Genomic DNA, 22,331 nt, shown 5'->3' on the forward strand with positions numbered 1-22,331 from the left:
AGTTTTCTGTATTTATTTGTCAAACTAAAAATTTCAAATTTAACGAAACTCCCCGAAATATCGATTTTAAAAAAGAACTATCGATAAGTCGACATTATATCGATAAGGCCGCAATACATTCTGGGCAAACTTCAAATAAAACCGTACATTGGAATTTTCTTGTTTGTTGCATCGGCATTTTTTAACAAAAAATAATCATTTTAAAAGCGAATGGAGTCGCCTGCAGGTAGTTAATAAGCGAAATAATAGAATAACTGATAAATAACTAGAAAATTATTATAGAAACACCCATAAACGATGATGGCGTCGTCGCGCCGCCGCAGGATGAAAATAAAGACGCCACCAATTTCAATTTGAAAACTGATGAGGCAGGCACTCCAGTGGCCCGGAAAACTCGCGGTGCTCTTCGCCATAAGATGGATGCTACTGCAGAAAAGGTATCGCCACCGAATGCTGGTAAGACCACTGAACTACCACCGAAGACCCCGGGAACTCCTAGTTCGCGCTTGGTGCTAAGCAGTGAGACGCCGAGACGCAGTTGCCGCAAAAGTGTTCGCCCAGCAATCGACTATGACGACATTGTTCGATCTGCCAAGAAATTGGTGCCCGAGGAGCATCCGGATGCTGAAGATGATGAAGAGTCCACGGCACAAAAGTGGAATGCAGCCGAAGTTGGTCGCAGCAACTCACGTAAACGTAACCGTAAGTCAAAACGGGCAGCTAAGAAAAAACAAAAAACCGGAGACGTAGAAACAGGAATACCAGAGGGTGCAGGAGATGAGGAGCAGTTGGAAAAACAAGAGGAGCCTGAGCACCAAGAAGATAACAAGGAGCTGGAGTGCCAAAAGGAAAACAAGGAGGAGCTAGAGCACCTAGAGGAAAAGGAACAGGAGGTGGAGCACCAAGAGGAGAATAAAGAAGAGTTTAAGCAACAAGATGAGGAGAAAGATGAGCTGGAGCGCCAAGAAGAAAAGAAAGAGGAGGTAGAGAACCAAGAGAATGAGTCGAGCCAAAATGTGGTTGCTTCGAAAAGCACTCCTAAAAATGATCAGATAGGCGTGAGCCCATTAAGCCAGGTATGCAGTGAGGAACCAGGAAACGAAATCACACCTGAATCCTTCTGTAAAGTAACCGATGCTGATATAGATGAACTGGGCTTATGTCCACTTAGTCAAGAAAGCAATACAGATCTAACTGAAGATGTTAAAAATTTAAATAATGAAACCAAGAATTCGGATGGACTTGGTACTTGCTCGATGGAAGTTGATAATGAGGATTTAAAAGAAGTCGACAAAGAAAACGCAGAAGGAGTCAATACAACATATGAGAAATCTTTAGAAGATATGGAAGACATGCCTTCGTTGATCATGATCGATGATGAAGATTCGGTCGGGGCAGAAAATGTGCAACTTAATACAACTTTCGATGCAGATGATATAAAAGAGGATGAAAGTGTGATCCTTATTGAAGTTCCCGGTATCCAAACTACTTTGGAGAAGCCGTCGGTCAAAGTGGTTCTCACAACTGATGACAACAAACGTGAAACCCTTCTGAACATGGAAAACTCTTCACCCACTGTATCGACTTTCACCAAAAGGGTTTCTAAGGGATATCGTTTCCCAACTCCATTTAAGAACAAGACATCTTTCAAATTCTCCGACGAACATAAAACTTCTTTCGATGATGGTTTCTTTAAAAAGTGTTCAAGCCAGATGCTTGATATGCCACTTAATACAACTTTCGATGCAGATGATATAAAAGAGGATGAAAGTGTGATCCTTATTGAAGTTCCCGGTATCCAAACTACTTTGGAGAAGCCGTCGGTCAAAGTGGTTCTCACAACTGATGACAACAAACGTGAAACCCTTCTGAACATGGAAAACTCTTCACCCACTGTATCGACTTTCACCAAAAGGGTTTCTAAGGGATATCGTTTCCCAACTCCATTTAAGAACAAGACATCTTTCAAATTCTCCGACGAACATAAAACTTCTTTCGATGATGGGTTCTTTAAAAAGTGTTCAAGCCAGATGCTTGATATGCCAGAACCCAAGCAAGGGCGACGACGTTCGAAATCGGCAAGCCATATGAATGATGTATTCTCTAAGACGGTCTCTTTCCAAAGTCCCATTGAGATTGCCAATGTGGAGGACATAGACAAGCGCTGGGAAGCACTCAACAAGAAGAGTGAGTTTTCGCATTTTAACTTTGTTCAGACATAATTACCCTGAGCTTACATAATTTTTCAGATATAACAAGCCGCCGTAAGCGATCAAAGTCCTTGGAAGAAAAACCCTCTAAATTTAGCCGAATTCCAAAACCAAGTAGGTTACATTCCAAATCAATATCTTTGCAGCAAACTCATGCTCTTCTCTTTTAGAAATCGTTACGATTGGAAAAGTGGTGACCCCCAGCAAGGTAAAACGTGCCAAACTACCGAATTTTGCGGCCATCCACGAAAAACAGTTCTCCAAGATGGAAAGCCTTGTGGACCACATCGAACGAAAAGCGGAGCGTGCCAAAGTTCTGACGAACTCGGCTCTTAAACAGGCAACGGCAACCAAGAAACATCAGGCCACTACCTCGAAGGTAGACAGTGTCATGCGTCCAAAAGCCCTCAAGAAAATTGATCTCTCTGCTAAAAGTGTTGCTGTGGAGGCTCCAAAACAAGTGTCAGTTGAGGCTGCTAAGGATAAGGTTCCACCTTCTCGCTTACCCCTGAAAAACGCCGCCAATGTGCCGTCAAGACCGGCGTTTAATTTGTCGACCTCAATTGTGACATCGTTTAATACCACCTTAAGTGGTAGGCCAGCGCAGGATAAGTTGGCTGAAAGAAAACAGAGGCACGTGGAAATGTTTAAGGGCAGGACCAAGGATAAGAGTAACAAAGGAGACTTGATCAAGGGAGTGCGTTCTAACCGCCGATTTGAACTGCAAATGCAGCATCGTCGCCACATCACAGAGGATTAGAATTTGTATCTTTAATCGTTTTTATCTATTATCTATTCCATATCGTTTGTCAGAGTTTGCGGTTTCCTTTGCGAAAAGAAGTTGCTCTTATTTTTTAAATCGAATAAATTTGTTTTATATATTCTTTTCTACTTGAAACAACTCTGTTTTTATTATTTATTTATTTTAATTAAGAGATATGTACATATCTCGGATCTACAGATGTACAAAAGTTTGAAAACGATAGTTTTTTCATCGTAACTAGCATCCGATAGTTACAGATCACTTTTCATCCTGGCATGTCAAAACAAAAGAACTGAGGAGGCTTCGCTTTTAGTTTCTGGCAAAAATATATTTGCTAGTCATTCGTACGAAGCCATCAAACCATTACACTTGACTCCCGAGTTCTTTTGTTCACCTTTAAAAATTTGTGTTGTTTTTTGAATTTATTTTGTAATAATTATTGAGAAAATACTTCGTTCCGGTTGGCATCCCTATCTGAATAACGGCGCTTGTAAAGTGTGTAAATAAGCTAACTTTTTGGTCAATTTACCAAAATGACTATTACTATTTCACAGGATTATTGATGGCTTCCAAAGTGGGTGATACTGTCCCTAAAGAGACACAGCCATGGCAGCTCCCCAGAACGGCGTATGGAAACGGCATACCGGCACTGTGCCTGTTACACCAGGAAATTGAAAAGTTTTTCAATTATATGCAGTCAACACCTATTGAGTTTTTTCTGCGAGCGGAGGCCGTTCGCCGCATCGAGGACGTTGTGCTGTCTATCTGGCCCACCTCCTGCGTAGATGTCTTTGGATCCTTTCGCACTGGACTGAATCTCCCTGTCTCGGATATTGATCTGGTAGTGTTTCATGCTAACCACTGGCACAAGGCACCACTGCACGAACTTAAGCGGGAATTGATAGCACGCGAAGTGGCGGAACCCGGTTCAATCATCGTTCTGGACAAGGCTTCTATGCCGGTGGTCAAATTCACAGAGGCCATATCCCAGATCAAGTTCGATGTGAATTTCAATGCGGCCGCATCGGGCGTACAAGCAGCAGAGCTGATCAGGGAATACATCCGCCAGTTTCCTGACTTACCCAAGTTGGTGTTGGTGCTCAAGCAGTTTCTAACGATCCACGGCATGAACGTGGTCTACAGCACGGGCGGAGTCTCCTCCTACGCTCTGACTCTTATGTGCATTAGTTTCCTGAAGAAGCAGGAGCGTTGTAAAAATAACTACAATAGCCGCAACAAGCTGGGGTTGCTCCTGCTCCAGTTCTTGGATTACTACGGTCGCAAATTCGACTTCTTCAAGTACGGCATCTCAGTACTTGCCGAAGATGGATGTGTGGAGAAGGAGCGCCTGCGCTCCACACTCGGTGAAAATAACTGGCAGTCTGTGCTCAGTATTGAGGATCCAGTGACGCCAACGAACGATATTGGACGCAGCTCTTACGCTGCCCTACAAGTAATGAAGGGATTCGAGGCAGCCTATCTTAAGCTGTCCAAGCTCGTCGACTTAGATGCCTCGAAGATTGTGGGCCCAATTCTAGGTAGCATTATAGAAGTTCCTCAGTCTGTGATCAACTACCGGACCTGGGTGCAGTACAACTTTCAACATCTGTTGCCCAATTCTTCCTCATCTGCCTCTGAGGACGAGCGATCGGAGGGTCCACCACCAGTGTATTTCCGGGCTGGGGTGCATCGGACTTCGACTTAGTTTAAACGTTTGCGAGTCATAAGTTTTATTAAGTATGTTTACGTTTGTGCTAGTTTCCTTCATTATCTTTATTTGCTTTTTCTTATGCATGGCATATGTATAAATCATAAAATATGTACAATTTGTGGGAAAAATTATGTCTTGATTTATTGGCATATTTATTAGGTAAGCACTACAAAAATTAAATATAAAAATTAAAAATATTTTTAAATTGGAATAAACTTGGCGCCTTTTTCAACGTCGTGCGTGACTAACAGGGATTGGCATTTTTCACAAAAATCTAGGCGGTCACATTAATCAGCTTTGTTGTTGTTTTTGTCAGCGTGTTGTGTAAATCCTTCAAAACTGCCTGCAAAATCCGGGGAACGCTCTCCAGGATTGTACATATCTAGTTCTAAGCCTTCTATTGAGTTATGCTTAACCTACTCCGTCGTCGCCCGGCGCCAGTGCCGCTCCTGCACTCCGCCTTCCGGGCCTCCCTCCACACAACCGAAAACCGGCCGGGTTACATAGTGCTGTGAGTCTGAAAATCCTCTTCAAAATATTCTTATTCGCTTATTGGTGATTTTTTCAGGGTTCCAGAGATTGGAGAGGAGGGTCCTCTGGGCGAGGGTGTACTTAAGCCGGACGGACTGCCGGCTTTTAGTGACATCACCATCGAGATGTGCTTGGGCGCCATCGGACAGCAGGCATCGGCGGTGGAGAAGTCGGTGAAGGCGCTCGAGGGTGCTATTCATAAGGGCAAGCCTCTGGACGCCGCTGGCATCTTTAGCGAACTGGATATCGTCACTGCTCCGCTAGAGACAACCTGGGGTGTGGCCAAGGCGTTGTACCTTGGAAACTCTACCTTAATACCCACCAAATCCTACATGAACATCCACGAGCGAGCCCGAAATGCCCGGGCATCCAAGTTCTGTAACCCGACAGTATTTAAGTCACTACAAGAGGGATTGCCGGAGACTAGTGGATCGGATGAACAACGGCTGCGCCAGAAGTTTCTGCTGGAGGGAAAACTGAATGGCCTTACTTTGGCTAAGGACAGGCGGGATGGTTTGAAGGAGCTTCTTATCCAGCTGGGGCGGGAGCGTGCCAGTTTTAAGAACAAAGTAAACATGGCGGTTCATTCCTTCGGTCATGTGATCCCTGATTTCAATCTGGTTAGGGATTTCCCGCCTGCTCTTCTGGAAGCGACGGCTCGTAACTCCCTCCAGCCCTTGGAGGGACCCTGGAAAATAACGCTGCACCCACAAATAGTGGATGGATTTCTTAAATACTGCCCGGAGCGTCTCCAGCGCTGGAATGTGTGGCGAGCCAATGTTTTGAAGGCCTCCTCTCAGCAGGACAAAGCGTTGGAGAATAGCACTCACCTCGAAAAGATCCGGGGCCTGCGAAAACGCCAGGCAAACCTCCTGGGATATTCCAACTTTGCAGAGATGTCCATGCAGACTAAAATGGTCGGCAGCGTGGATAACTTAAAGCAGATATTCACAAAGTTGCTGAAGTTCGCAGGTCCTGCCCAGAGTGTTGAGCTGGAGGAGCTGCAGAACTTTGCCTTGGACAGTGGATGCGATTATAAGTTAGATGTCTATGATGTCGCCTACTGGAGGCGCAAGCAGCTAGCGGCAGAGCACGGACTTTTGGAGGACAAGCTCCGTGAGTTCTTCCCTTTGCCCCGCGTTCTCTCAGGCTTGTTCAAGCTCAGCGAAGAGCTCTTTGGTATCCGAATAGTGGAGCATCCCAAAGCAGAAGTTTGGCATCCGGCAGTTAAGTTTTATGACGTCTTTGACTCGGATTCAGCAAACAGCTCGACGCCAGTAGGTGGCTTCTATGTTGACTGCTACTCTAAGGAGCACAAATTCGGCAAGAACAACGGTTGGATGGTGGGCATAAGAAATAGGAACAAATCTGCTGATCTGCAGCCGCTCTGCGCTCTGATCTTCAACTTTTCGGAACCAGTGGAGGGCAGGCCCCCGTTGCTTGGCTATGACGACCTACAGATGCTGTTCAAGACCTTCGGCAGCGGGCTGCAGCACTTACTGACACAAGCCGGGTACAGTGACTTGGCGGGACTGTCCAACATAGAATGGGATGCCTCCCAGGTGTCCGGCCATGTGATGAGCAATTTCCTGGACGACCCCACGGTTTTAAGAGGCATTTCTGGTCACTATAGCACTGAGGAGCCCCTGGAGGCGGGACTCTCGCAAAAGATACCCCTACTAAAGACCCAACTAGCTGGATACAATCTCTGCCAGGATCTGTACTTGGCCGACCTTGATTTGGAGCTCCATCGCTCCAGCGCCTTCTGGCTGGAAGTTGTGCGAAAGTTGTGGCCCGTTTACCAATGCATGCCGCTGGACAAAAAGGACGCCCACCCGTGCTCCTTGACTGACATATTTGCCGGCGACTGGGCTGCTGCTCAGTTCAGCCACCTGTACTCCCGCCTAATTGCTGCCGACATCTCCAGTAGCTTTGCGGAAGAGCGTAGCGGGAAGAACTGCGCAGGTGTAGGACGTCGCTACAAGCAAACCTTCCTCAGTTCGGGAGGATCCTTGCCCACAGCAGAGGTCTTCCGCCGATTCCAGGGTCGCGATCCTTCAGCGGAGGCTCTTCTGAAGTCTCTCAACCTATTTGTGCCCTCCCAGACCACAGACAGCAATTGAGGGTCACAGCCATGACCCATTACCAACGTTATCACATGCGTTTAGTTAGCTGATAAGTCTGATCGATAGGAACCAAGTGTGGGTTGGTTAAATTTGATAAAGAATCGTACGGAGAAAGTAATTATTATTCGCTTTTTTCGAAAATCTTTTATTTTTAATACTTTTCAAGTATGAATCCTAAAAGTTGATTCGCTAAATTTTAAATGATTATTTTGGATCTGAAAAATATTGTACTTAAGATTGTAAAATAAATTTTGTTAAAATTGTTAAAAATGAACAAAAATAGAGTTCAATAGATGAGAGATTACGTGACACGCCACGATTCTTTAGACGACCCACCCAACCACAACTCAACTGGCAGCCGGATTAAGTGATAAAGAATCGCTTGAGTCAGGCGGGCGTGGATCTTATCGGCAGGTGCAAGCGCCGCCACCACCTGGTAGTTAAAACACACACACCAACTGTTGCTTTATTTAAATAATACTTTAATAATAAATTGCATAAATTTATAACATTTAACATATTCTCCCGCTCTTTTCTCGGCCCTCGGTAGCTGTCTGTCCCCCGAATCCGTTCGATATATTTATATATATACACAACAAAAGGCGAAACATAGATTTTGCATAAAGGACTAAATACCTCTAGTCTTTCGATTTGGAAAAGCGATCGGGAATGGGGTAACCAAAAGTCATAACATAACTGAACGACGAATTTAGGGTTTAGTTTCGATGCAAAGACGCGACTCAAACTCGGTTAGTTTACAGGAATTAATTTATATATATATATGCACTAGATCGAAATGTGTACTACTATATATGCGTATGTGCTGCTCCGCTTGATATTTCCGGAGTGGTGTGTGTGGGTGTGGTTTGGTGATGTGGAGGCTGCATATTTGAAATCTTTTAGAATATTCGCTAAGGCTTCTCTGTGGTGGCGTGGCGGTGGTGTACCATTGATAGTCACGACAAACCCCCTCAGTAAATGTCCGGGCAACCGTCCCACCGCTGCGCTTCCTTCGCCTCCCAGTAGGTGTTCTTGAACACATGCACATAGTTATCGGTGCCCGCCTCATTTTCACGCTTGAACCACATGGGCTCGTAGGCAGGATATGGTGTGCCCTCCTCCGCCGCCTTTTCCGCTTCAGCCTCTCGCTCCCGGCGCTTTGTTCGCTGTTTCTCTTCGAGGCGTAGCTTCTCCTTGTTCGATTCATCCCAGTCGCCCGTCTCCATCAGCCGCTGGTCGGGCCGGCGACGACAGTCCGTTGGCGCCACACCCTCCTCCGGTTCGTTGAGTTGGCAAGCCAGCGTTGTAAAGTTATAGTACTTATCCGAGTCCGCCGGAGCTGGGCGACGGCGCCACGCCAGCTTGTAGTCGCCTGTGGTGTGTGTCGGACTATTGGCAGGGCCTGTCGTCTTCAGCACTGGAGCTATTTCTATCTTGTTGTCCCAGGTTCCGCGCACCACCCACTTGACTTCCCCGTTTTTGTTCATGACCACACCCTTCACGCTCCGCTGGACATCACGGCTAAAGTAGGAGTAGGGCACAAAGTTCAGGACGCATTTGTAGCCTTCGGCCGCCTGTGATCCTTGGATCTCCATCTCGCCGTGCTGGTCTACCCACAACTTTCCCACAATAATGTTGTTCACAGTGGTGGTGATCTTGCGCCAAGAGTAGCGTCGTCCACTGTTCGTAAACATCACATAGACACCTCCTAGTGGATTAATCTGCACAGGGAAGCAAAGCCAATTAGTCAAAGATCTAAAGATTTTAAATATTTCAAAAATAAAACACTCACCTGGACGTATTTTCCGCGGAACTTGCTGGTCATCGAAAACTCCTGCCAGCTGACCCAGTTTTTGCTCTCGCAGTGGAGAGCCGCTATCGGAGGATGATGGGAGACCTGTTCCGCCAGGCAACGCCACCCGTAGTCGTCCATCCGGTCACACTCGTAAGTCTCTCCCAGCAGCGGGTTGAACGGTTTGCCGATTCGGTTCGTGGTCGTTGCATAGGCGGAAACAATGAAGGCGGCCAGATAGGCAAGCTGTTCGCATTCATCCTCACACTTCGAGGCGTGATCCAAGATCTCCGAGTACTCGTAGTCCTCCACCAGACGCTGCAGCATGGACAGTGGCTCATTGAAGTTCACGGGCATAGGAATCTTGGACAAGTCCTTGCCGATGCAGTTCTTCATAATGCCCCACAAACTAAGGGGATAGTTGGGCTTGTCCGGTACTCGATCACGTCGCTTTTTAATCAGATCCGGATTCCAGTTGCGTCCGTAGATGGAATCGGTGCTCGACTTGCCTGCCACTGCCTTGTCCACGTCGTCGTCATCTCCCTGGCCCCCGGAGGTCACCCGCTCCCGAGTGGCACTCACCAGGCACACAGTCTGTTGCACTGTCTTCACGGTCCGCTTCTGCTCATCGCTCTCCGAGGAGCTGCCCTCCAGCAGTCCCTCGACCTGGTCCTCGCTGCTGCTTCGCCGCTTGTGCAGCTTCAGGATGAAGGTGCCGCGATCACGCTCGTCCAGCGGGGAACTGGGACCCACTGGACTGTAGCCTTGCTCCTCGGCGTCAAAGAATTCCATGTCATCGTCGGAAGTCACTACGGAGCCGGATGCACCGCCAGCGCCCAGGGACAAAGTGGTATTCGAGGGCACCATCGGCGGCACAGGCTTGTTCTGACGCACCAACACTGCGGCCTGCTCCATCTGTGACTGCTGTTTGGCCATTTGCTCCACGATTTCCTCCAGCCTCTGTCGCTGCTCGCGCTCATGATGCAGCATTTTGGACCATTTGTGGCCCTGCGCCTCTGCTGAATGCAGGTAGTCATTTCCGGCATTGATCATGGCGTTCGAAGTGATCCTGAAGAGCGTGGCCCGCTCGTTGACTATTTTGGTTCGGCTGGCCAGCGACTCCTCCTCATTCGTTTCCAAATCGTTCAAGGCACGCTGCAAAGCAGCTCCATGCTTGGTGATTAAGTCGTAGCAGGTGCGCATGTTTTCCAGCCGCTCAGTTAGATCACGCACCACAGAATTTATCTCCTGGCTGGGAACGACTTGAGCCGTCTCCGTCTCTTCCTCCTCCTCGCTTTCAATGGCTCGTATTGCCTTCGCCTTCGCGAGTTCCAAGGCGGTGACCCAAGACTGGCGCTCCACCTCAGTGCCGGCCTTGATGTGGAAAGTCTGGGTGCCACCGTTGGAGATAACAAAGGTGCACGAATCCACCGTGTGAATGAGGGCGCCATGGAGGGAGATTGTACCCCGACAGGTGTGATTTATCTCCGACTGGTTGCGGTAATAGCTGAGGACACCCTTGGACAGGACGAACCAGCGCCGCTGGTAGCCCTTGATGTAGTTTGTCCACTTCAGCAGCCAGCCCTTCATCTCCGGCAGACCCTTTTCGTCCGTCATGGCCACCGTCAGAGTCTCCGGAATCCGGCGATTTGTGCGAATAGCGCCACGTACAATGACTCGCAGCTCCGACTCGACTCGAAAATCGAATGCGTTCGGTTATTGGACGGTGATGGATTAGTTGCCAGTTACTAGCATCATATACGCTGCTATTTCACCCACACCAATCACGGTTCCCGGCCCGATCCAGAACCCTGGCCTTTCCCGTAGCTGTTACCCTGGTTTTCCGTCGACTTCGCGTCGCGTTCACTGCGAATTTCGTGTCGTTTCTAATTTTTCCGCAGAAAATAAAGAAACTGTGGAAGTAAAGTGCGCGTTTGTGTGCGTGTGTGTGCATGTGTGTTGGGGCTGTTGCCCTAGTGTGTGTGTGTCATTTGGCAATAAAGGCTGTCCACTTGCTGCAAGACTATCGGTAATCGATATCGCCCCCATTCTATCGAAAAAAAACTTGAATTTTAAAAAACATTTTCGAAAATTCATAATCATAAAACATATCATAAAAATTTATATCTCAGTGGTTTTTATTTATTTAAAATTAAAAATTAATATATATTTAAAAAATTGAAATTTGTGGATAAAATAATATTGGAAGATGGAAACCATATTTATTTTGTGTTAAAAAAGGTAAATATAATAAAATATTAAAAATGGTTTTATCTAAAATATGTTTAAAAAGTGCATAAAAGTGTATGGTTTAATGGAAAACCCCTGTTTTTTTGAAAGAACCGTTTTCAAATTAAGTTTTTCCAAAAACACATTTTTTAAACTTTAAAATTTAAAGTCTAACACAGCTTTCTTAACTAAAAGTTTTGCAAACAATATACTCTTATCAGCCGAAGGTAATAACCGGGTGTTTGTCACGGCCATTGCAAAACCCAGTACCCATTTTTAGGACTGTTTATTTAAAAGGTCTGGATCGCCAAGGGGCTGATTCATTTGGCAAATAGTAAAACCAGATTGCACTCGAAATTGGATTACAGTTTTTTTATTCATAAATACACCGTCTGATAAATAGCAAAAAATACATATGTTTTAGGTGGGTATGTTTTGGGGAATAGGGCTTCGGACCAGTTCTGATGTGGGCTGGACTCTCGTCAGTGTCCGATCCTCCTCAGTTCTTGCACTCCGACCAGGAGTAGTGGAAGGAACGGATTAGGCTGATCAGGCTGCGAATAGCAAATACGCAAAAATCTGGTAAAATGGCAGGCAGTTTTGGCAGTTCTCTGGGACAGGTCACGGGTCATGGATGATATGAAGGGACGGGGATGGGACACAACGAAACAGACACAACTGCGACAATCACCACACAATGACGTATATACAATAAATCGTTTATTCGTAGGCAGTTCTTGCATAATATAAAATAAATATGTATACAGTTACAAGTAATTTAAAAGTACAAATACAGTTTCTTTTCCATAGGTTGTTTTTGCTTTGTTTTCATATCATCATGTCTAATATTTTTGTTTGTAGTTCTTTTCACATATTACAGACACAGGATCGCGTTAATGGACGCCCTATACAACAACAACAACAAGAAACATAAGGCATAAGGGGGTGGGGCGGGGCTGTATGTGGGCTGTGGTCTGTGGTGGGAGGTGGTGGTGTTGGACATTGGATTGTTGGACAAAAAAACACAAACAAATGGGCGAAAGCTGGAAAACATATAAATACGTAAAGCGAGGGCGGTTGGATGGAGCGATCTTATGAATTGCACGTTGAAAGTTGCATGTATCAGGCAGATAAGCAGATGTTGGAGCTTTACATGGTGTTGTAGGCGGCCGTGTTAAAGCCCGTTTTGGGAGCACTTAGCCTGCTCAGAGGATGCGTCTTTCCGTGCTGTGCCAGCCGTCGAATTTGCACCTGTTGCTCCGGCTGTTGCTGCTGCGTCTGGTGGTGTGGATGATGTGGCATACTGCTGCGTACGGGTGCGGGTGGCGGGCGACTGTCACTGTAATCGTGCGTGGATCGGTTAGACAGCGAGCGGTCGTAGTAGGAGCGCGGTCGTTGCTTGAAGCTAGTGGTGGTTGTCGTGGTGGTGCTGCTGCCGGTGCTGGAGTTGTTCACGTTGATGTTGCTGGCGGCGGTGGTTGCGAGCGGCAGTGTGGTGTTGGCCTGGCTACTGCAGGAAGTAGTAGTTTGATATTTATGCACTAGACCTTTTACATTACGATCACAATTTTCGCTTACGCTGGAATCGGATGAGTTGGAGTTCGAGGCGGTGGACACATGATTGGCATGCTGTGCTACCGGCGACGAGGGCAGTGATTGGTGGCTGGATGACTTTTTACACGGATTTGGATTGACGGATCCACCACTCGTCCCAACCCCCGTCGCCGCAGCACTGCTACCCGATCCGGATACGGATCCAACAACGGTTCCGGTTCCGTTTCCACCACCCCCACCTCCACCAACGCTCCCTACCACACCCGCTTTGGCTTCAAAGTTCTGCTTGAGTATTTGCACGTTGCCCGAAATACGCTGGTCTTCGGCCAGCGATGGATTCTGGGCCTGCCGCAGCTCCACCACGTCCGCCTGGTCTCCGTGGGTGGTGTTCTTGTTTTCAATGTCGCTGGTGTGCATCAGTTCCTCGCTGTTGCAGCGCAGTGGTTGCCTTTGCCGTGGGCTGTGCGCCGAGGAGGTGCTCCTTTGTAAGCTTGGGCTCCTTTTTTGTCCACCGCCGCTACTATCCACTGTCTCGAGGAGCTGCTGCTCCTGACTGTTGTCCTCCTGACAGCGCTTTTTCAACGACGCCTTATTTTCCTCTAGTTTCTGCTTAGTGCGCTTTACGGTGCCCTCGCCAACACCAACGACTTCTCCTTCGCTTATGTTGCAGTTACTGCTGCGCTTAAGATCCTGGATCTGGCCCTCGACAATGGCCGTTGTCGTGGCATTGCGATTGCTGTCGTAGTAGGAACACGAGCTGGTCCTTAAATTCAGACTGCTTCGGTTGTCCCCTGATCCCCAGCTGGCATGCCGCGAAGGCAGTTCTCTTTGGCGCGGTCCGCGTGGCCGCAGCACGATAGATCCCGAGCTGGACTGCTGCTGCTGGTCCAGAACGATACCCCCACTGGGTCCGAAAGACTCCGTCCAGGACTGTGTTTTGCGGCGCTGCCGCTTTTCGCGCTCCTCTCGGGCAAACACACTGTCCACCTGCGAGGAAAACACATCCGATGACCCGGAGTCGCGACGCGACGTTCCTCCCAGATGCGAAGTTTGAGTGATCAGCTTGCTTAGGGCAGTCCAAACGGGCTGTTGGGACTGATGGCTCTGTGAAGGCGGTGGCAGTTGGTCCGCTCGGTGCGCCTCGAGATCGTGAACCCGCGTACGCACAGACAGAGGCGTGTGCTTCTGGATGTGCAGCACCTGATTCTGAGTGACGCTGTAGTTCTCGCCATTGCTGCCTGGGAATCGCATGTTTTTCGGTTCCTCGGCCACGCTGCGCTCTGGCGTCAAGTTCTCCATGGACTGACTTTGTTGCTTAGTGACTACAGCAGTCTGGGTTTTCGGCGATGTGCTACTTGAACGTCGAACCATGCGTCGCTGGGATTTTTGGGCGGTAGAGCGTCGATGCAGCCGCTTGTCCGGCTCCTGCTCGCCATCCGGAGTGACACCTGCCGTCTCCCCAGTGGACTTTGACTTGGCCTGGTTGAGAGCCTGGATGAGAGGCGTGGGCTCACTTCCAGGCAGCAGACGTGCGTCTTTTGTGCTCTTCAAGTTGGTCTCGCTCTTGCTGCGCTGCAACTTCTCCTTGTTTTTCATGGCGTCCAGCATTCCGTTGTACGTCTCCAGCTGGGTAAGGAAGTTCTTGTTCGGCTTTATGCAGCTTCGGCGCTTCTTTACATGCTCCAATGCCTGCTGGAACTCCCACTGGTAGGCTTTCATTGCATACGCAATCACAACGGAAGCAGATCGGCTAACGCCCATCTTGCAATGCACCAGAACCTTCGATCCCTCGGCCTTGGCCCGGGAAATGTATCGATACGTACTATCCCAGTGTTTCAAGAGATTGGTCTTCTCATCGTCATAGACACGCACATTAAAGTACTCGAAGGTGCCCGGAAAGAAGTTGTCGATTTCCCGTGTCACATTGAGAATATGGCGAACGCTGAAAGTCATAAATATATATATAGTATTATGTGATTTAAGAATTATTATTACATACCCATTCTTTTGCAGTTCTTCCAAGTTACTGGCATTCCATTCCGAGCCCAAGTATACGTGCTCGAATATTTCGGTTGGCGCATCCATCTGACCAAGTATAAGAAGCATTTCCTCGTCAATGAATGACTTGTACTCGGCCAGGTCCATGTCTAGAATCTCTTCTAGCCTGCCGCGTATGTACTTGGAGGTAACCTCGTCCAAATCCACTGACATCATGATGGCCTTCAGCTTAATCTTAATGACACTCTCGGTTTCCTCTTTCTTCGTGGGTCTGCAAAATGACAAAATCGAAGTTTAAACAAAATAATCTCTTTAAAATTAGACTGCTTACTTGTTTCGTATGGCATCGGGCGAGGGGGGACGTCGGCTCTCGAGTGCATCCATGGCATTCCATTCGTTCAGACAGGATTGGTCAGACTCGATGCGGCTCTCGTAGCTGGACAGCCAGTCGTGTGAGGGACCGCTGGCATAGAAGTTGTTTTCACGAGCCTTGTTCGACACTTTGTGCAGTGTCTGAAGCGCGGACCTAAAAGAAAAATCCAATTTTAGAAGAAAGTTTAAGATATCCGGTGCTTTCAAGAAACCTACCACATGGCCTGTACTGAAACGGGCTTGAATATGTGCGTCTTCTCGAAGACTTTGACACTAAAGCCACTGCAATTGGAAGATACGGGAGTTTTAATATATTTAAAGATCATAATTCAATGCAACTCTTACCCATCACCGTCCAGGTGAATGGAGGTGTCTGCCAAAATGGGCACCACCAGGCCGATCGTGGTCCGCTCGTTGCAATCAATGCCCAGAAGACAGGACTCCTCCATGCCCGAGGTATTCTTGTTATCGCCGGCCGCTGTGGCATTCTCTTTGTCCGCTGACTTATCACATTTACTAGCTGGTGTGCTTGTCACCGCTCCGCTGGCCGCATGATCCTCGGACATCTGCCGTTGCGTAGTGGCGCCGCCCGACCCGCTGCCCGAGGATCCACTAACCTTTGCCGAGTTGTGGCGCATGATCCGATGGCGGCGATGTTCGCTGGTCGAAGAGCGGCAACAGCTGCGGGAAGCGATCACAAGGTATCGGGTGCGGTTGGACCGTTGTGACTCCAACTTAACGGCCTGAGGATCAACGAAAGACAATAAGTTCATGAATCTCTACATCCATAATTTGGAAACCAACCATCTTTAGGGTATCCTCGCGATGCAGCAGGAAGAACATGGACTGCAAATGGAGCTGAATGTCCGAGTTGTTACTCTGCGTGCTGTTGCTGGAACGGGTGGAGTCGGTGCTCAGCCGGCGCTCACTTTGGTCCTTTGGTGGGAGATCCAGGACCAGGGCAATGTCCCTGCCGGCGTCGATGCACTCACCCTGCTTGCTATTGCCCTCGTCGTCCTCGGCCTCGCCATCCTGCGTGCGGGAAAGCGGGAAAATATGTAAAATGAGCGACTTTGAGTTGGCAGCACCAATCCGCCCCCTTCCTACGACTCTTCGCTGTCATCCGGATGACTCACCCCCCGCGGTAAACAAAATATACCATAATGGGGCCAAACGCAAGATCTCATCATGAACGACTTCACAGAAAGGGACCAGTGGCCGGGAGATATTTGCTTGATTAATGCCTGATTATTTGATTATTGCCTGAATTAAAATTCCAAGGGCGGCACACACACACAAACACACACGTTCGTAAACATATGAGCATATGCAGACGTCAAGGTCTCGCGAACTATTTTTGGGGCGGTCGGGCGGCCGCCTAACGGAACACAACAGTTGAAGGAAAGAGAGGGTGCCAAGCGAAAAACAACGGAAAAACGACAAATAAGGCAATGCAAAAGTTTATTGAAAAATATAGACGTCGCGACGTCTGCGGCTGATTTGCTTGGGTTACACCAAAAGCAGCGACGATGACGCCCACGCCAGGCCGAAAACAGAAAAATCACACAGCACTCAGAAAACTCAAAAGCAACAACTGCGAAAATAAACATTTTTTTTGCAAGGGAATACACAAAGGATCATGACCGAACCAGGCGGAACACGCACGAAAACGGAAAGAGAGCTATACTCTAATTAGGGAGACCAAAACAAAGCACGCACGCGAAGAGGTGCTCACCGAATTCGAGCAGGAGCCAGCCACACTGGGAGAGCGCTGCACTGTCACCAGCGCCATTTGTTGTTGCTGCTCCCGCTCCTCCCTTTTTTCCGCCGCCGCCTCCTCCTCCTCCTGCTGCCGTTGCTGATGATGAAGCTGCTCCTGATCCTGGGTCTCCTGTTCTCCTGGCTGTTGCAGCCTGCGTCAGTTTCAATGTGTGCTTGCGCGACCCTGTGTGTGTGTGTGTCTTTGTGTACGAGCGTGTTTGAGGGCTACAAATGCATTTTCTTGTCGCTGCACTCGGCTCGTCGCTCCTTTCCTCCTTGCAGCTACCCGACAGTCACCGCGCTGGACGCTCTTGGCAGGCGGCTACTGCCGTTCTTTTTTATAACCGACGTGGCGAGGTTCGTGTACTTGGATCGAAACGTCACAAACGATTTTGCTAAATTTGTAAATACTTTTCACTATTATTTCCAACAATGCATGACGACGAAGATAGCTACAAACGATTTGGTCGGCGTTGCCAGAGTCGGCGGTAAAACATGGCGACCAATAAGTTTTTTGTGACCTATCGATATTTTCTTGATCTTTCTCCTTTGCCAAATAGAAGTTAATTGATTAAAGGAAATTTCTAAACGAATATTCCTACGACGATTTTAATTGACAAATTATGTTACTTTTTTTTAGTCCAGATAAATAAAAAATCAATTTGATAGTTTGCGGCGGGTTGGCAGCCCATATGCTGGATGGCAGCTGTAATCAGCTGTTGTAGGCCCCTTTTGGTGTTTTCTAACACCTTTCTGACTCCAAATTCGCAATGTCGTTTGTTTTGGAACGAGATCCCTGAAGGTCGCCCTAACCCGGACGAAGACGAAATGACTGCTATCATTGAGGAAAGCAAGGGGCTTCTGCCCCGCATCGCTTTGATAGCCTGTGGATGCTTTAGCCCGCCCACGCCAATGCATCTGCGAATGTTTGGTGAGTGCGAATAGCTGTTGTGAAATTCCCTCTTGGGCATAATCGATACTCATGACACAACGTGACACATTATTGCAGAAATAGCCAGGGATCACTTTGAGATGCAGAACACACACAAGGTAGTGGGCGGTATTATTTCTCCTACACATGATTCGTATGGAAAAAAAGACCTGGCCTCCTCGCTGGACCGCTGTGCAATGGTTAAGCTGGCCACGCAGAGCTCTTCCTGGATCCGGTTGTCCGACTGGGAGGTGCACCAGAGCCAGTGGATGAGGACGCATGCGGTTTTGCAGCACCATCAGAACTTCATTAATAATCACATAAACTGTGGAGGAGGAGATGGAAACGAAGAATCAAATGGCCACCTGCCTAATTGGTTGCCTCGCGGGCTCCAGACACGAAGAGATCCTGTTCAACTCAAGCTATTGTGTGGTGCTGATCTTCTAGAGTCCTTCGCAGTGCCGGGTCTCTGGGCAGATGCCGATGTAAGTCTAACAAAAGTGTATTCAGCTCAACTGTTGTCTCAATAATCTAATTCTTTTAGATTGAAGACATTGTGGCAAATCACGGCCTAGTTGTCATCACCCGTGCAGGCTCTAATCCAGGAAAATTTATCTTCGACTCTGACATATTGACAAAGTATCAGGTTAGTAGTATTAACTAATATAAAACCCTAGGAAAGTAAACTAAAAACATTATCTTTCAGAACAATATAACTTTAATCACAAACTGGGTGCCTAACGAAGTGAGCTCTACCTTGATTCGACGGCTTCTTGGACGCGGTCAGTCGGTAAAATATCTGCTGGACGATCTGGTTTTGGAGTATATCAAGCGACAGCGCTTGTTCAACATTAAATCGTAGGTGGAATTTTATTTACCCCATAACACTCTGCATGCATACTGACACTCCCTGTCCCGTATTCGATACGTACACTGAGAAAAGCCAGCTTCACATTTTTCACAGCCGACATCACCAAATTCTTAAATTGCACTAGCTGCTTCTTGTATTGCCTTCTTTTGTGTTTTGACCTATAGGCGGAGTGGCCCGCCCGAATGCGATTCCTGACGAACTTTGCACCCGAAAGAGAAGCTCACAAGATCCAGAAGTTGCCCGAGTTACCAGCACCGTTTTTCGCACCATCGTTCCTACCAGCACCTTCCGCTGTTTGAGCCGTGGCGCCTCTTTATGGAGTGTGAGCAGAGTTCATGTTCAAGTTCCTATTTGGAGAAGAAGCCTCCAATGCATGCTAATATTTTAATATTCCTCTGGACTTGCCCTTATGTATATAGTCTTGGTTAGTTGTATGTAGTTTTGATATTAACATGGTGGTCAGTGTGCGTATCATACAGATATATAAAAATATTCTGCACTATGTAATCCCATTAAACAATAACCATAATCTGTTGTTTTTGTACTGACCATGCCCACTTATCCTGTATGGATTTTAGTAAGTATATAACGGATGCAGTGCGTCCTACCCATTTGCTCTTTAATCACGCCTACACGGACAACAACAACAAGTTTGCGCACAGCTACCCGTTAGGCAACCAGTTGGAGCAAGATATGGACGAATCGGACAGCCCGAGCCCCAATCCTCAGACCTCGGCCACTTCCCGAGTCTTCTGCTGCGGGGAATCGACCCCTAGAGGCTCCAAGTTACTCCGTATTGGGCCCGGACAGGCAGTGCAGGTCATCACAATGCAGTCAGACGATAAGGAAGAAGTATGAATTACTATATCTTTTTAGGGTTTTCAAATATTTTCAAAACATTCCTTTTTCAGAGTCTGGCAAAGAAACAGAAAATTTCGCAGGTGCAGCTTTAAAAAGACAAAGGATTTAATCTGAAAAGGAACGATTCAGGAGCGCTGGAAGCTAATTGTTGATATTGTAGACACATAAATACAAAATAAAATATTTACGTTCTTAACACATGTAACTACTCCCCTTATTTTGTGGGTCATTCTCTGGACGAGGGGAAGGCATTGAACTTCAGGTAACGTGCATTGACATTGCAGACGTTGAAGGGCTTCTTCCCTTTTCCCTGATATCCAATGTCAGAACTTGTTGCCGCGTTGCAACGAAAGGCCACCATTAGTTCAGCCTTAGAGGAGCTTTAGTTGTTTCTTTAACTTGGTGGAGACCGGATCGCGAATGTTCTTCTTCCGCCGTCAGAATGCCAAGCCCGCGCCACGCCCATCCCGCGCTCCTTCATTTGCGCTGCCCAAACGCAGGCCTCCAGTTCAGCTGACTCCTTCGCATCAGCACGATCAGCTTCCTTTTCTTAGGAGGTCCAGGTTCAGTGCTTTGCCACATTTCCGCGCCTACGAGGATGAACCCGAGAATTTGTCGCTCTTCATTGCCATCCTGTACGTGGTGGACTTGTTCGGCATATTTCCTTTTGTGACGCTGCCTGCTCTGCTAGTTAAGCTCGGCTACTTCGGGGTGCTCCTGGTGCTCTCAATCATCTTCCTGCAGATATATACCTCGTTCCTCCTGTCCCAGTGCTGGACCATGGCGGAGTTGCTAGATCCCTCCATTCAGCAGAAGAGGAATTATCCGTATGCCGCCCTGGCGGAACTGGCCTATGGTCCGTATGTGAGTTTGCTCGTCTCGGTGCTTCTGGATCTCAGTATCTTTGCCATGGCGGTGCCCAGTGTGGTTATGGCTGCCGAGAACCTGGAGGCGGTGGTGCTGCGCATGAGTGGCGGTCAGTACAACTTCTCCTACTGCTACTGGGCCATCATAGTCGGACTGGTAATCTGTCCGCTCATGTGGCTGGGCAGTCCGAAGCATATGCGGTAAATACGGTTTAAGAGATCTTTATTTTTTGATCCTAAAGTCAAGCCTTTTATTCATATTATATGGTTTTCTATTTTTAAAGGAGTCTGGCCATCATTGCTGTGTGTGTGATGATAATCATTGTGGCACTGCTATGGTTCTGTCTTTTCGCCGCCCCTGCGATTGGAGCTCCTTTCGAAGGAATATCTTTGGGTAGGTTCCCCGGGATATATATTCTATATCCTTAAGTATTATATTAACTATTTCCACAGAGCTTCCTGGCTTTTTGACTGTGCTGAATAGCTATAGCATATTAGCCTTTCAGTTCGACATTCACCCGGTGCTGCTCACTCTACAAATCGATATGAAGCACAAGTCCCAAGTGTCCTGGGCTGCCCTCAGCGGTATATCCAGTAAGTGGTTATAATTTATCATTGGTTATATGTAGGATAATAATTGCCCTTGCTATCCGTAGTCACCTGCAGCGTGGCCATTATCGGATCTGTTATAGCGGCCTATAAATTTGGTTCGATGATAGCCAATAATTTGCTGCAAACGCTGCCCACCAGTGTGCCATTTTATGTGATGCTGATCCTCATGTCCTTGCAGCTTTGTTTCTCAGTGACAGTGGCCAGCTCAGCCATGTTTATGCAGATTGAGAACTACTTCAAGCTTCCAGAGTGTGAGTACTCGATTAGAAATATATATCTTTGAACTTACAAGCGAATCTAAACCACCTGCAGCACTTTCTTTCAAACGAATGCTGATCCGATCTTCCATCCTGGCCCTGGAGGTATTGATAGCTGAGTTTGTGCCCAGCTTTGATGCTCTAATGGACGTGGTTGGAGGCACCATAACAGGTCCTTTGGTGTTCATCTTACCGCCGCTTCTGTATCGACGCATTCGGCGGATGGAGCGAGTACATCAGCGCATTGCAGCAGAGGCTAGTTACGGAAGCCTGCCCCTGGACCTCAACTACGATCCCATCGAATTGGAAATGGAGCCGCTGCTGGTGTCGACACCGTCCTCTACTCCTCGAGGCTGCTGGCTGCGGGTGGTGAGAATGCTGCATCGTTGCGAGTGCGACGTATCCTGCACCATGGGCGTCCTGATATTCGGTCTGCTGGCCACCTTCCTCTCGACCTATCTGAACATCTTCAGCCTGCCGAATCTCTTCACCAACAACTCACCCTGCTTGGGTAATCTCACGAATCACTTCCCTCAATAAAAAACGCAAACAATCAGCCAAGTTCAATTGCCGTCGTCCTTCGACGACGAGTTCAAAAACCTGAGGCGATCATCTTTAGTGCAGTGAGTGCTTGGGTGTTTTGTATAACACAAACTACAAATTTAATAATGCTTAATAATAAATTCATTATATTACTCGACGACACGCAGAATTTGAGTGGTGGTGTTTAATTAGTTAAGCTTTATTAAAACATGGAAAACATCGAATAGCAAATAGCAGACAGCAGGCAGCCGGAGATCCAAACTATTTGTTGGGGAATTGCACACGCGCATCATTTATCATTTTTTTCGGCTGCCCGGCCAGTAAATGGTTGCCTTTTTGTTTG

General features: G+C 47.6%; 7 protein-coding genes across 11 annotated transcripts; 5 read left to right on the forward strand and 2 right to left on the reverse strand.

The window, feature by feature from the left end:
• Positions 1 to 66: 66 nt before the first annotated feature.
• Positions 67 to 3,051, forward strand: Mink (Mitotic spindle and nuclear protein). Its single transcript, XM_017254763.3, has 4 exons — positions 67 to 226; positions 283 to 2,187; positions 2,250 to 2,324; positions 2,381 to 3,051. The coding sequence occupies exons 1-4, from the start codon at positions 211 to 213 to the stop codon at positions 2,968 to 2,970; spliced, it is 2,586 nt and encodes an 861-aa protein (XP_017110252.2). The 5' UTR covers positions 67 to 210; the 3' UTR covers positions 2,971 to 3,051.
• Positions 3,052 to 3,278: 227 nt separating this feature from the next.
• Positions 3,279 to 4,936, forward strand: Trf4-2 (Topoisomerase related function 4-2). Its single transcript, XM_017254766.3, has 2 exons — positions 3,279 to 3,468; positions 3,528 to 4,936. The coding sequence occupies exon 2, from the start codon at positions 3,536 to 3,538 to the stop codon at positions 4,676 to 4,678; it is 1,143 nt and encodes a 380-aa protein (XP_017110255.1). The 5' UTR covers positions 3,279 to 3,468; positions 3,528 to 3,535; the 3' UTR covers positions 4,679 to 4,936.
• A 33-nt stretch (positions 4,937 to 4,969) lies between these two features.
• LOC108134455 (oligopeptidase A) lies at positions 4,970 to 7,857 on the forward strand. The gene is made up of 2 exons (XM_017254764.3): positions 4,970 to 5,195; positions 5,253 to 7,857. Exons 1-2 carry the CDS (start codon positions 5,092 to 5,094, stop codon positions 7,336 to 7,338), a joined length of 2,190 nt encoding a protein of 729 aa, XP_017110253.2. The 5' UTR covers positions 4,970 to 5,091; the 3' UTR covers positions 7,339 to 7,857.
• Positions 7,803 to 11,112, reverse strand: Osbp (oxysterol binding protein). Its single transcript, XM_017254762.3, has 2 exons — positions 9,134 to 11,112; positions 7,803 to 9,062 (listed from the first exon to the last, which is right to left on the reverse strand). Exons 1-2 carry the CDS (start codon positions 10,748 to 10,750, stop codon positions 8,313 to 8,315), a joined length of 2,367 nt encoding a protein of 788 aa, XP_017110251.2. The 5' UTR covers positions 10,751 to 11,112; the 3' UTR covers positions 7,803 to 8,312.
• Positions 11,113 to 12,065: 953 nt separating this feature from the next.
• ssh (Protein phosphatase Slingshot) lies at positions 12,066 to 17,586 on the reverse strand. 4 transcript variants are annotated; one of them, XM_070281152.1, is made up of 8 exons: positions 17,022 to 17,586; positions 16,091 to 16,318; positions 15,632 to 16,029; positions 15,503 to 15,568; positions 15,246 to 15,440; positions 14,916 to 15,185; positions 12,941 to 14,858; positions 12,743 to 12,872 (listed from the first exon to the last, which is right to left on the reverse strand). In XM_070281152.1, exons 1-8 carry the CDS (start codon positions 17,076 to 17,078, stop codon positions 12,870 to 12,872), a joined length of 3,135 nt encoding a protein of 1,044 aa, XP_070137253.1. In that variant the 5' UTR covers positions 17,079 to 17,586; the 3' UTR covers positions 12,743 to 12,869. The 4 variants fall into 4 exon arrangements, with proteins under 4 accessions (XP_017086805.2, XP_070137251.1, XP_070137252.1 ...); XM_017231316.3 differs by having other exon boundaries at positions 12,066 to 14,858; positions 17,022 to 17,585; XM_070281150.1 differs by lacking the exon at positions 17,022 to 17,586 and adding an exon at positions 16,423 to 16,488 and having other exon boundaries at positions 12,066 to 14,858.
• Positions 17,587 to 17,672: 86 nt separating this feature from the next.
• Nmnat (nicotinamide mononucleotide adenylyltransferase) lies at positions 17,673 to 19,910 on the forward strand. Of its 2 annotated transcripts, XM_017231318.3 has the most exons (6): positions 17,673 to 17,978; positions 18,057 to 18,463; positions 18,523 to 18,624; positions 18,685 to 18,836; positions 19,428 to 19,701; positions 19,761 to 19,910. In XM_017231318.3, the coding sequence occupies exons 1-6, from the start codon at positions 17,747 to 17,749 to the stop codon at positions 19,800 to 19,802; spliced, it is 1,209 nt and encodes a 402-aa protein (XP_017086807.2). In that variant the 5' UTR covers positions 17,673 to 17,746; the 3' UTR covers positions 19,803 to 19,910. The 2 variants fall into 2 exon arrangements, with proteins under 2 accessions (XP_017086807.2, XP_017086808.2); XM_017231319.3 differs by lacking the exons at positions 19,428 to 19,701; positions 19,761 to 19,910 and adding an exon at positions 19,014 to 19,378 and having other exon boundaries at positions 17,676 to 17,978.
• A 215-nt stretch (positions 19,911 to 20,125) lies between these two features.
• Positions 20,126 to 22,125, forward strand: mah (mahogany). Its single transcript, XM_017254715.2, has 5 exons — positions 20,126 to 20,777; positions 20,861 to 20,970; positions 21,030 to 21,170; positions 21,233 to 21,439; positions 21,501 to 22,125. Exons 1-5 carry the CDS (start codon positions 20,131 to 20,133, stop codon positions 21,983 to 21,985), a joined length of 1,590 nt encoding a protein of 529 aa, XP_017110204.1. The 5' UTR covers positions 20,126 to 20,130; the 3' UTR covers positions 21,986 to 22,125.
• Positions 22,126 to 22,331: the final 206 nt, after the last annotated feature.

The sequence above is a fragment of the Drosophila bipectinata genome, chromosome 3R, assembly GCF_030179905.1.
Source record: "Drosophila bipectinata strain 14024-0381.07 chromosome 3R, DbipHiC1v2, whole genome shotgun sequence".
Lineage (NCBI taxonomy): Eukaryota > Metazoa > Arthropoda > Insecta > Diptera > Drosophilidae > Drosophila > Drosophila bipectinata.